At 36.5% G+C, this 13,651-nt stretch overlaps 1 protein-coding gene across 2 annotated transcripts in view; it reads left to right on the top strand.

Annotated features, from left to right (window-relative positions):
• LOC128986769 (protein masquerade) overlaps positions 1-13,651 on the top strand; it is a 35,519-nt gene that overhangs the window by 21,173 nt on the left and 695 nt on the right. Inside the window, exons 2-9 of one of the 2 annotated variants that reach the window (XM_054407288.1) lie at positions 5,142-5,368; positions 6,730-6,807; positions 7,744-8,037; positions 9,506-9,881; positions 10,004-10,189; positions 10,474-10,693; positions 12,029-12,306; positions 13,088-13,242. In XM_054407288.1, the coding sequence (XP_054263263.1) occupies positions 5,142-5,368; positions 6,730-6,807; positions 7,744-8,037; positions 9,506-9,881; positions 10,004-10,189; positions 10,474-10,693; positions 12,029-12,306; positions 13,088-13,242 (1,814 nt within the window). Of the gene's footprint in view, positions 1-5,141; positions 5,369-6,729; positions 6,808-7,738; positions 8,038-9,505; positions 9,882-10,003; positions 10,190-10,473; positions 10,694-12,028; positions 12,307-13,087; positions 13,243-13,651 lie in introns of both variants that reach the window. The other variant, XM_054407297.1, reaches the window with a different exon arrangement.

Here is a 13,651-nt window from a genome sequence, read left to right on the forward strand (position 1 = left end):
TTTCAACTGTTACAGAATTCACTGTTCTACTTATGAGACCTAAGCTACAGCAGGTTTCTAGGCCTAACAATGGTGTACATTTTATATCTACTATTACAAAAGAGATTAAGTGTGTTTTGTTCTTAACCTTGCAAATTATATCAACTTTACCAATGACATTTACTTGTTGACCCGTGAAAGATGAAACAGTAACGTTACATTTGTAGATTATGTTCTGATCTAGACCTAACTTTTTGAAAAGTGAAAACGAAATTAGGTTAGTTTGAGCTCCACTGTCAAGTTTAAATTTGACAACTTTACTGTTAATTCCTACGTTTTCAAACCAATCAGCAGAAGTTTGAGTATGATTCACACATTCAATAGTGAAATTCTCAAGGTGTAGGTTATTTTCATCTAGGTTTTCACTAGGTTGAGTCTCATTTAGTTCATCAAAATTTACTTCATTTACTTTTTTGAAGGACTTTGTAGGCCTATTTTGGCTTTTGATTTGATTATTAGTTGGTTTTGACTTAGATTGACAGTAATTTGCAAAATGGTTCTTATGCTTACAAGAAAAACATTCAATACCATACGCGGGACATTGATTCACTAAATGATTTCTACCACAATTTCTACAACTATTAATGAATTTCTTATGATTAGGCCTAAACTTAGACTGGCTATTTGACTGATGAGCGCTGGGTGTCACTTTAGGCTTGGCGAATTTGCTTGAGGCACTAACTTGGGCAATTTGGGCTCCTTCTATTTCTTTAATTTGAATTGACGACAGTTCAGCAGCTTTGCATATGGCAACAGCTTTGTTTAGGGTGAGGTCCGATTCCCGTAAAAGTCTTTCCTTCATATGCTGAATTTCGAGGCCACAAATCATTACATCACGCACTAGGTCTTCGCGAAGTTCTTTGAATTCACAGTTTAAGCTTTTATTAACCAAATCTGTGAAGAACGAGTCAAAACTTTCACCGGGATTTTGCTTTCTGGTGAGGAATTTGTGTCTTTCTACAGTCAAGTTCTTCTTTGGGGAAAAGTAGGCCTGGAACTTATCTACCACAGTGTTGTAGTTGGTTAATGAATTAGAGTCTAGATTAAAGGAATTGAAAATTTCGAAACACTTTGCACCTAAATTATGCAAAAGGATTGCAATTTTCCGTTCATCTTCCTCTTTATCAAGGTTTGAGGCAGTTAGGAATATCTTGAAACGTTGATACCAAAACGTCCAATTCTGGGCTAGGTTTCCTTCTAAACTTATGGGGCCTATATTTGAATCGATACTGGCATTTGTATTTGGGCTAGATGATGAGGAAGCCATTTTACTACGGTAATTTGACAGTTCTTACTGAAATTTATTCTTCAATGAAGATTATCCACACTGAGTAATAGGTTATGCTAGGTACTTACGGCAATTCTCGCGTAACCTAACCTAAAACTAATCCACTTTAATCTGCTCACTAGCACTGAATTTACTGTTCACACCAGTGAAAACTAACAACATAACCTGACGCCATGTTTGTGGGTCATATTAATTAATTAAAACAAGTGTGTAATTAGTAACACAAGTTTATTAATAAAACCACATTGTAATCACAACAGATACACAGGGTCACATGTTGAGGAGTTGACGGAAGAGTGTGTAGTTGGAATGAAACTGGAGGGTGGAACGGAAGGGGAATGGAGATACATAGAGAAATGGAAACATAGAATATATAATTATACAATACTGTATCAACAAATGGATACAGTCCTGCTCAGCTAATCTACAAGAGATCACTGCGAGATAACCTGCCTGTTTTACCTAAAAAAAACTTGAAATCAACCCCGGTCTCTCTCAACTAAAGGAAAAAGACGATACTTACATAGCATCATACAAGAGAAACTACGACAGACGCTACGCTACAAAAGAACTTCCATTGCTGCCTGTAGGTAAAAAAGTGTGGATCCAAGACCTAAAAAGAGATGGGATTATTATCAGTTTATGAAAAGAACCAAGGTCATACTGGGTTAAGACAGGAAACACTACGTTGAGAAGGAATCGACACCACCTTTTGCCTTACAAAGGTAATAAAACCAAACCGAACAATCCTATTCCTTTATCCATCAAAGATACAATGCCAGATCCTTTGCCATTTACTACTTTTATGGTACTCAAAACAACTCTTCACTATCAAATATTGAAGAAAAACAACTATTACACCATCTAGAATATCTCAAGATAAAAGTAAACCTTTTTCACGATCAACTACTCCCAGTCCCAATCAAGAACTGCAATAAAACAATCATCAAGAGGCAGAAGACCTACCAAATGTTTTTCTGACTAAACTCTGAAAAGAAGTTCAACCCCTATGGTTATTTAATTAATATTTAACCATTTTTATGTGTTTATTTACTTCCTTTACTGATATTTTTGTCTTGGTTAAAAACAGTTTAGTTTCTTTTGGTATTTTAATTTTTATCTAAATAAGAAATAGAACACTTTCTTCAAGGTGGTAAACCGCCTGGGTCTTTGGATGACGACCGTGTAGGGACGACACTAAAACTTCTTCACTCTCTTGTTTCTCCCTTGTTTTAGTTGTAATTTTAATGTATCATTTCAAATCTTGTTCGTAAATGTATCAACAGTTTAAAAATATTACGTTACTGGGCATGAAACTTACGCGAAAACTTACTTGAGCTTTTACAGTGGAATGAGAAGTACTTTCAGCATCAAAAGGTAAATTTGAGCTGTGCGATTACATTTACATGGCCATATTTTTATACTCAATTCGCCGTTAAATTAGTGTCTCAAAACCATCACTTATCAAACACTAATAAGGTATGAAGATGGTTAAGCCGGATTGAGAGAGAGCGATGTCCTACTGAGATTTTGAGAAGAGTGTACTGTACCGATGGATACTCTAAGTACAGCTTAACTTATAGCTCCTTATAAGTTTAGCTAACTTATAGGGAGAAATACAATTTTAATCACTCAATCACTCAAAGGTTGATTTAAAGACAAGACAGTTTGCATACTAAGTCAGTATCTAAAGTGTAGAGCTTGCTACCTAATATGCATCTGCAACGGCGCAGCGCGGTGTTCGGTGCTGTATGAGTATGAATGGACGATGCGAGTGGTGAAGTACTTTCCTTAAATGAGCCAGTGGATCAGTGTCAGTGTCAGTGTCTGCAAACCGTTACTCGTGACGTCACCACCGTTAGAATCTTCCAGTGGCAGTCAACAGAGAAGGCAGGGCCCGGCTGGCATTCCTGCCGCCTGCCACTGTCTATTATCTCATTTAGTTTTTGTCACTGAAATACCTTACGCGATTGTACAAAATTAAATAAAAAGACTATTTCGTAATTGTACATCAGGCTCATGTGTCAAAACTATGACGAAACTTAAGAGTCCTAGCAGCCTAGACATCCTAACTCGTAAAATTAAAGAACTACTCCAATAAGAATATTTCTAATCCCACAGTAGCCACTAGATATTTAAATTACAATCACTCTGGTGTTTGTAAAAATATTTTGAGAATGTAAATTGTAAATAACTCTTCAGCGGCTGTTTGAAATCCCCCGTGAAAGTACCCGCCGCAGCAAACCTGCTGACTAAGCGAATTTCCATTTTCCTGGCTGGATTTCTACTAAAACATTCCCTTAAAATTGTCAGATTTATTTTATTTCCTATTTAAATAACATTAAGTTAATTTTTATTAGTATACTTTAATATGATTTTCAATTAAATGGCGACCATACAAAGTAGGTATTTTAAGCCAAGTGTGAATGGAGATGATTGTAGGATGAGTGGCGCGATCTTGTTTGCTGCTACAGGGAAGGTATTGAGCTGTTTTTTTTTTTTTTTTTTTTTTTTTTTTTTATATATATATATGAAATGTTGATTGCTAGTATGAAATACAAAATTGACAAATTTTATTAAAGTATACCCATAAACAAGCAAAGTACAACAGTTTATTTATTCTCCATTACAATAACATGGGGATTTTAAATTTTACAATTTTTTAAATTATCTCCGTAACTGTTTGGCATACAACACTTCAATATAGAAAATTATTTCTTTTTTTAAGATCTACAAAATGGTTGGGGAAAAAATGTGAAATTTTTGTGTTTTTGGGGTCAAAAATGGGAAAACCAATTTTTACTCCATAAAACCCCCCATAAACCCCCGTTCCCATAGTCCGATCATGCTGGTTCGCAATATATATATGTAAATTTGAACAGAGGGTGTTTTGGCCTCTGGGGACCTCAAAATGAAAAAGTAAATCGGTCCCGGGTCTAGGTCTTACCATGAGACCCACTGTAATAGCTTATTCCCTATAGGGAAATTCGCTAAAATGAACATTGCTCTTAAAATGTTATGGCCGTTGGCTTCCATGACATTTCTAATCTAACAGTATACTAGATATTTAAATCATAGGCCTAATCACTTTGGTGTTTGAAATAGTTATTGGCCGCCATCAATGCTAAAATGCAGAAAAAAGGGATCCCAGGTAAAGATTGATAGATGAATGAGAAATGAGAGTGAAACCTTGTAAGAAAAACATTCTCCTCAACTCAACTATACATTACTTTACCCAGTTTTGATGTACAGTTTTCAAACTAGAGTGCAGACAGTTTAGTTAAAGGTTAGGATCCAATCATTTCACTAAAGCAGTGACTTTGTGTAAGTATGAAGCTGAATAGCTGTGTAGAATGGAGTAAAAAAATATGTGTATCCTGGTTACTGACATCAGCTAGTCCTTTAGCCTTGACTATTTATCAACATCCCAACATTCAGGAATAGCCTAATAGCTGGTTAAAACTTTAAAAAATCTATTCCAACTTTTCTCAGAATAAAACCGGCAACCTTTTGATTACCAGTTGAAATCACTAATCGAGGCCAGTGGTTTGCAAGTGGTGCGCTATGGGCCTGAGAGATATTTATTTGTGCTCCTCTCCAACTACCTTGTGGGGATTTTTCACTTCCTTGCACCCCTAACAAACCTAAAACCTCTTGCGTCCCTGTGCTAGAAGCCATTTACTGAAGCGGCCCTACTCTAATCTCTCGACTGATCAGTTATACTTCACTTAGTCTTTTGAAAAATATGTATTCTTACTATAATTGAATCTTAAATGTGAATTATTTGGCTAACTCCTTCACTGTTTATCTCCAGGTTTGCTAGACACCATAACAAGCACAGCGGACAGCAAGGATTGTCCTGGAGTGTGTGTTCACACCCTGGCCACACTCATATGCTACGAGGTGTTGGAGGATGTAGCGTGTCCATCACCGTCCATGCGGTGCTGCATAGAGTCTCCCCCCGCCAATGCTACTAAGGCTCCATCAGCACCACCCCCCGCTCAGCAAACACCGTCACCTCTACCTTCCTCCACCTCTCAGGTCAGTCACAGTAGCATTCGTTTTAGACTGGTTACACACCGGTGTCTATGACATCTTTTGTGTCTGAGCTTATATTAAATGAGTAGGTCCGAGGCTTGTCTCAAGTGAAACCAATTAATAATTAATAATAAAATAATTGATGAAACATTAATAAGAATCAAAAATTGGAAAAAAGTAATATTATATATAATTTCTAAGTTTTATTAGAATATTTAATATATTATTGTATTTAATATATTATTATTAATATATTATATATTTAATATATTATTCCTGTATTTTATTTTAATTACAAACCCTTTACAAGAAGGGATCCCTACTTAAATAGATACCTGTCAAAGGTACACAAGCAACAGCTAGCAACCCTCCTAAGTTTATTATTCCCCATTATTTGCTCTGGGAGTCAGTTTAATGATACACTTCTTTTTCTTCTGGATTATGTAAGTATGTGAAACTGGTTTGTGGTCACAGCTTTTGACCATGGTACAGTTACCAGCCCAAACTAGATTTTGGCCATGATGTAAAAAGATTGTACTAGGGAACGTAGCTTGATTATAAAATATGCTGTGTTAAACCACATATTCATTTTAGCGAATTTCCCTATAAGTAGCTATTACCAGGTGGCACGGTAAGACTTAGATCCGGGACCAAAATACTTTTTCATTTTGATGTCCCTAGAGGAGAGGTCAAAAACACTATTCGTTCAAATTTTTATATATGTAAATATATGTGTGTGTGAACACAATAGCTCAGGTAATTTTGGTCCCGTTTTGATGAAATTTGGCTTGGAGGAGTAGGGCGGGATAATCATCAATGAGTAGACGAGCCAACATGATCGGACTATGGGAAAGGGGATTTTATAGAGTCAAAATTGGGTTTTCTCAGTTTAGACCCAAAAAAATTTCTTTCCAAACCCTTTTGTAGAGCTTAAAAAAGAAATAATTTAGTATATTGAAGCATTTTTGTATGTCTAAAGGTTAAAGAGAAAATTAAAAAAAGTGTATTTATAAAATTCTCATTTTATTTTTATGGGAAAAATAAAAACTGTTGTAGTTTACTTGTTTATGGATATATGTTGATAAAATTTGGCAAATGTGTTAATTTTATCCTATATGCTATTAACGTTTGGTCAAAAACACTTTTCACCTTCCCCGTAGCAGCAAACCGAAACACTCGTTAAAGGCCCCATCAACCCCACCTTACACATTTGTTATTTAACTGGGGAATAAATATGTTTTAATGTATTTCTGGAAATATTTTAGTTAAACTTTAATCAGACAAGTTGAAATTCGCTTAGTCAGCACATTTGCTGCGGGGTATTTTGTTAATATATTTTTTTTAATAACCCTATTTTATTCCAGACTCCAGATCCAGGGTTAACTAAGCCAGAAGCGGCTCCCTTGACAAAAAATAAGGACGATGCAGGTAAAAACTACACTGTAAGTTTGACAATGAACATTCTAATAACAATTGTTTTTGAAAATCTTGAAAATGTGATGGATTAATTAAGCTGTTCATTGAAAGTATATTTTATGTGTTTGGAAAAATCATGTTGATATTGATGTTATAAAATATTACTTCATTTGATGTTATACTTAATTTACCTTATATCTACAGTTTAGGACATTCCAAATCATTTTTAAAATTCAGTTTAGAGCCGATAATATGTTAAACAAATGTTATTCAATGATAAATCTTTGAATGGCAATTTATTTAATTTTAAACAAGGTTTGACATTGGTGACAGTTAAATCATTGACTTTGGTTACTGCAAATAAACTTCTCGTCCTATAGTAAATTGATAAAAAAATAAACATCAAAGCGCATCTTGTTCAGTAGGCCTAACAAAGCTATATAATCTCATCCATTTAATACTTATCCTTCAGTCATCTTCACCTCCCCATACGCACCCTGACCCTGGTATATTGGGGTTGTACTAACCTTGCTCATCTAGGCTCATCTTGTAAAACCTGAGGCCATTTATGATGCCTGTTTCATGTTCATAAAAACATCTAACTCATTAATCTTACTCTTTTATCTCAATGTAGATTTTGTGATTTGTGCTATACCCTTCTTTACCAGAGAACTAGACAAGCTATTGTTCATTACATATTTTTATTTTTTTCAAACCTTTATAAAAAAAAGAGTTAAATACAAAGAAAAAAAAATACCACCCTCTACAAAAACCAGACAGAACTAACCTTATCCTCCAGCTATTTCACGATAAAACTCTTGAATGAGTGATTAATGTGTTTGTATCTAATCCTTCAGGCTTTTCATAGCCAATCTGAATATTATGCAAGATATCAACTGTATTGCTTGTATTGCTCCAGCGAGTGTAGAACAGTTTATAAGAGTGGGTGTTTGCTAGCCAAGGCGTGTCCGGGCGTGTGTGTTGCTGAGAGGATAGCAGACTACTGTGAGGCAGTGCTGAACGTTGCGTCCCTGTGCAAGCAAGGGCTAAGGTGCTGTGTCTCTCGTGACTCCTACGGTGAGGACGCTCCTCCAAGCCTGGTCATCATGGACCGCAACGCAACCAAGTCAGCAGCAACGACCACCACCACCACAGTGGCACCCACCCAGCGGCCCCCCGCACCAGCACTGAGACCCTGCCGCGGCGAGTGTGTCAGCGGACTGTACGCACTCTTCTGTGACGACATCGACACACAGGTGAAGACAATTATGTGAAGTAGCTTAAATAGTTAAGTAATCCTTAAAAACCACCCTTGTCCAAAATAATGTACTCTGTCTTATGGAGATTTAATTAAATGTTACAAGATTAAAATAATTGTGTTGGCATTGACACAACATTCATGCCCCACTGCAAAAAAAGACCAAGTCTTTTTTCTAATTTTTAAGCTCCGCGGAGAGCGGAATCGGATTTTTGCTGGTGAATTGCGGAACAAACGGAACTAGTGAAGATAGCAGAATAATTGTGTTTTCCTAGACATGAACTTATCAGTGCGGAGGAGAGCTCATTTGGATACTGGATGTGATGAAGTAAGGTCGATATGGGTGTGAAATACAGTATAGGACCTCAATATCTGGAATCTGAAGGGATATGATAAAATTTTCGAGTTACCAATTTTTTCAAGCAAGTGATGTTTGAGTTATGAAGGTGCTACGAAAAAGTTCATGATACTGAGGTGTTGGGGTCTGACAGTGATGTTACGTCACGGCCTTTATAACTTGAATTTTATGTGCTAAACTTTTATAAATCAAACTCAAACTATTTATACGTACTGAACAGTAACTGTGGAAGAAAAATAAACAATTTTAATGCACATAAAGTACTGTATTTATTATTTAGCAATAATTATAATTTATTGTAAACGTAAGTTCACTGGAACTTTTAAAAACAAAGTAAACAACATACAAACTGTATAAGCTTCATACATCCAAATACAGTAGTACAATACAAATAATGAAAAGCTGCTGTGAAAAATACTAAACAACCATTGTTTATGGATACACAGTACTGTATTTATCATAATGTTTGGTGTTATTGAGGTTAAACGTAATTCCTGTTAACGTTTTATAACATTTTGTAGACCTAGTATATGGAACAAGTTAATGAATAAGTTTAATGGAGTACACTAAAAACCTACTATAACTGCAGGAAAGTTGGATTTTCAAGTCTCAACAGGAATCAAAACACAACTGACTTGCACTGTAAAGCAAAACTTCAAATTATTGAGGCATGTTTGTGCGAACTTTGACTTATAAATGTAAACTTCGAGTTACTGAGGCTTGATGTCGGGAAAAACGAAAAATCAGACGGAGTTACAGAGGTTGTACATTACTGATCAAAAATTGTTAAAATTTGACTTATTGAGGTTAAATATTTAGAAACTTTGACTTATAAAGGTACTTTTAATTATGATTAATATGAATTTCAAGGGGATAAAAAAAATCAAGATATTAAGGTTTGAGTAATTGAGGTTCTATACACTTTCTATTTTATTAGACAAAGAAGAGGAGGACAAAGAGTTCTAACTAAGGATAACTACTAGCTACTAAGGATAGTTATTTAGCTAAGGATAAAAATGTGCAAGTAACATATTTGAAACGTTTGAAAACGGGAGAGTGTTAAACTAATCTGTCTTGAGGATTGTTAAACATGTGTTTGTTTGCACAGGCTCACTGTCCCGGGGATGACAGCTGTTGTATAACTCTACCTGCCAGTACTGAGCCACCCCCTCGCCCTCGTCCTGCCACTACTACCCCCACAACTACCACCCCCCGCCCCACAGCCTCCACGCCTGCCCTGCCCAAGTGTCCTGGCTTCTGCTTGCTGAACATCATGGCAGCGTTCTGTGAAAGGCCATCAGTCTTGATACCTCACACTTGGAACTGCAAGCGAGGCTCAGTCTGCTGTGACAACACCAGACAACCTACGACGTCCAAGCCAAAACCAACCACCACCACGACGACAACCACTCCCGCACCACCTGACGCTAGGCCTGACTGTCCTGGCTCATGCATTGTGTCCTACTTATCATTCACTTGCTTCAGTAAGTGCTCAAACCTAACTGAATTACAAATCTCTTAATGTAATCCAATAATAAAAAATCTATATCTGGCATTACAAAGAAGGTAGTGGATTTGAGAGTTTTTAAGAATCTTATTATTTCAGGAAATGCTGAGATGACAGAGTTATTCAAATGTCGCAAGTCAGGCACTCAGTGTTGTGCCCCCAAGTCTGTTATACGAGAGTTGGTGGAGCAGAAGAATGGAGGTGGCGCGGGCGGGCCAACTGCCTCTAGAAACGACAGCATTGCAGCTCAATACCAGCCTCACTACGCCCCCCAACACTCACAAGGTACTATCATGTAATAATGTGGTTGTACGGCACAGAGGATTTTTCCCTAAGGCTGGAAATTATGTAATGAAACATTTCTCCTAAAATGTCCTTCAGCAAAGTGGTAGTTTGCTTAGCTTACCATAAGATAAGAAATAGGAAGATTTATTTGAACCTCATGACCTCTAGAGAAAGTAAGTATATGATTTTTCATAGCTTTTTTTGTGTGCCTAACTCTGGCCTTGACAAATATCCAATCTTTGTATGACCACTCTACATTCCATTATTCATTTTTCCGTGTTTAGTTACGATAACAACCAGTACAGTGCGGCCGCCAGTCTACAGCAAGTACGTGTGTGGAGTGAAGGGGACGGCACGAGGAGGTCGCGTGGTTGGAGGGGAAGATGCAGACCCTGCCGAGTGGTGTTGGCAAGCGGCTCTTATCAACTCACTCAATCAGTATCTGTGTGGCGGAGCACTCATCGGCACTCAGTGGGTCCTCACAGCGGCTCATTGTGTCACAAAGTAAGTTTAAGCATTGATTTTGAATAGTGCAAGTAGACTTCTTGTCCTATTGTACAATTTCAAGTTTGTTGACCAGTGAGAGTGTGCTGATGTCGACCAAATGATTCTCTTTTGTATAAGGGTAGAATTATGATGTTTTGCTTAAGTGTTAGGTTATAATACCAGAGGACCAGTTATTGTTTTAATGTGATTGTTTTATCAGGTTAAAAAATCAAACCGGACACAACTAACCTTAAAATGTTTTCATTAGATCAATAAGGATGACAGGTCTATAAAGGGATTAAGATTAATATATGGTTTGAGTAACAACTCATTTCTTTATTACACAATTTATTTATTCTATTCCATATGTCATCACTCATCAGGCCTCTCCTCAGCATCTTCAAACTGTTTCCCCACAGTTCCTTTTACTCCACCATCTGCCATCTTCCTTTCTGCTTTTAATCCTTCTTCATCTCATATAACAACCTTCTCTTAGATTCTCTTCACCATAAACCCTAAAGAATTGTCTCTTCTCATATTCTTCTTACATATACGAACCATCTTAATCCTTCTTTTCTACTAGTTCTCTGCCTTTAACTCTTTTCTGATCTCTTCCCTAATCCTTTCCTACCTTGTTTCAATCCTAATGGTCCTAAAAATTGCAATTTCCCAGCTTGTAGTCTGATTCATCCTTTCTTATGTGTTCATTTTTGTGTGTTTTCTACCCTATTGATATTTTTAACTGTCCAAACGCTGGTCTCGTTACTATCTAACGTTTTCCTTTTTCTTAGATATGTAGCATCATTAATTCATAGCCCAATGACAAATGGCATCTGTGTCTAGAAACAATCTCCCTAGGAATTGAACCAGCGACCTTCAGATTTGAAGGCAAGAACTGTAACCACCCGGCTACCCAGACAGTTCTATTTCTAAACTTCCACCCGATAAATAACTTTTGTCCTGTAATATGTCTAACACGTTTTTGTTTTGTTTTTTTGCTCAATGGTTTCCTGTGTATTTCATAGTGTAGGTGCTTGAGTGGTACAGTGGTAAAGACTCGCTCACATACCAAGTGTGGGCGTGATCTCCACCCTCATCATTTTAAAACACCAATATCAAGTAAGTATGTAAAATGTTCAACCAACTGAAGAAGTTCCTGTCCTAAACAAAGGTTGCTCCAACACTTTATTTCTTATAATCGCCAATACCTCACTTTTTCCCATACTAATTATCAACCCTATTTTCCTCATTAACTTCACTTAAACAAAGGGATGCATGGCTTTAGTCAAGAATTTGAATTTGAAGTTTTGATTTAATAAAACCATTTTCACTGACTTGGACCTGTATTGTTAGCATAGTGAGGTCGGGTGATGCCATATATGTGAGGGTGGGTGATCACGACCTGACTCGCAAGTACGGCAGTCCTGGTGCTCAGACACTCAGGGTCGCCACTACATACATCCACCACAACCACAACAGCCAGACGCTGGACAACGACATCGCGCTGCTCAAGCTGCATGGACAGGCGGAGTTGAGGGACGGAGTGTGCCTTGTGTGTCTGCCTGCCAGGGGCGTATCTCACACTGCGGGCAAACGCTGCACTGTCACAGGCTACGGCTACATGGGCGAAGGTAAAAAATAATTATGTAGTTAGTCTACTTTGTTGGTTAACAAATGAGAGATTTATAGTTGATTTGATAAATTGATGGTTATGATTAATAAATTGGTGTTTAATTTTAAAGGTCTTCAGATTAAAACCGCGTCACAAACTGAAATTTATTACTTATCTGTGGCTATACTCAAAATACATAATTTTTTAGTGATATTCTCAGTGACTGTAAAATTCTCATTTCTTGTACTTTTAAATATGAACATCATTTGGAAGGATGCTCATACACATAGTTAATTTTCAAAGGTTTTAACTAAGTTTTAACTTTTAACAAAATATTTTGCATATTTATTTATACTTATACTGTGCTACCCCTAAGCCCTGCCACTCTTTATTTTGGCATCAATCTAATATGATTTACAAGCTAACCAAGCTACAGTATCATATAACCCCAATTAAAGTGAATGTCCAAATTATGTTAGTGTAGCATGGTCACCTTTACTATTGAAATTTTAAAATACATTTTTAACTGTGACTTTTTTGTATGAATGGAGTTGTTTTTTGCTTTCAAAATTTAACCTTAATATAAATAAAGTAGCAAAGATCTCTTCTGGTATCCTAGAATAGGTAAAGAATCACATGTCATTTCTTCTTGAAATCCTTTTGGCTATTAAAAGTCCCAGAAAAAACATTTCTGTAAGTACCATCAGTGTCACTGGTTGATCAATGATTTTTCTATTTTATACTGTGTTTGAATCAGAAAAGAATTTGATGAAACAATAACTCTGTTTTGTTGGTTGCAGCCGGTCCTATACCGCTGAGAGTACGTGAAGCCGAAATACCGATTGTAAGTGACGCTGAGTGTATTAGGAAAATCAACGCTGTGACAGAGAAAATATTCATTCTGCCTGCAAGCAGCTTCTGTGCAGGCGGAGAGGAGGGGAATGATGCATGTCAGGTGATTAATATCAATATGTAACCATTGTTAGAAATGTAATTTTACTTTTACACTGTATTTCTCACAGTGACTTTTGTGGATTTTGCGTAAGGTATTTATTTACAGCATGGAAACAAAATTGTGACTTTCACTAACAGAAGATGTTGTTTTCTTCAACAATACAAGAAGTAAAAGTTTAAATCAAGATGGGTAACTACGGTAAAAAGTCAATAATTATCCGAAACAATTGGGGGTTAGGGAATGTATTTGTGGCGATGTTGACGGGTGTATTTAAATAGTGAACAATGTCTGTTTTATGGGCAACGATTTCTTAGAATGTATAATTTGAATAAGAATTGCCTTGAGTAGCACATGTAAGATAGGTTTTAAAAATTGAATATAATGAAAAAATGGAAATTTAGATCCAAAA

This window comes from Macrosteles quadrilineatus, unplaced genomic scaffold (genome assembly GCF_028750875.1).
Source record: "Macrosteles quadrilineatus isolate MER2022 unplaced genomic scaffold, UCM_ALF_1.0 Scaffold_1__1_contigs__length_201487025, whole genome shotgun sequence".
Lineage (NCBI taxonomy): Eukaryota > Metazoa > Arthropoda > Insecta > Hemiptera > Cicadellidae > Macrosteles > Macrosteles quadrilineatus.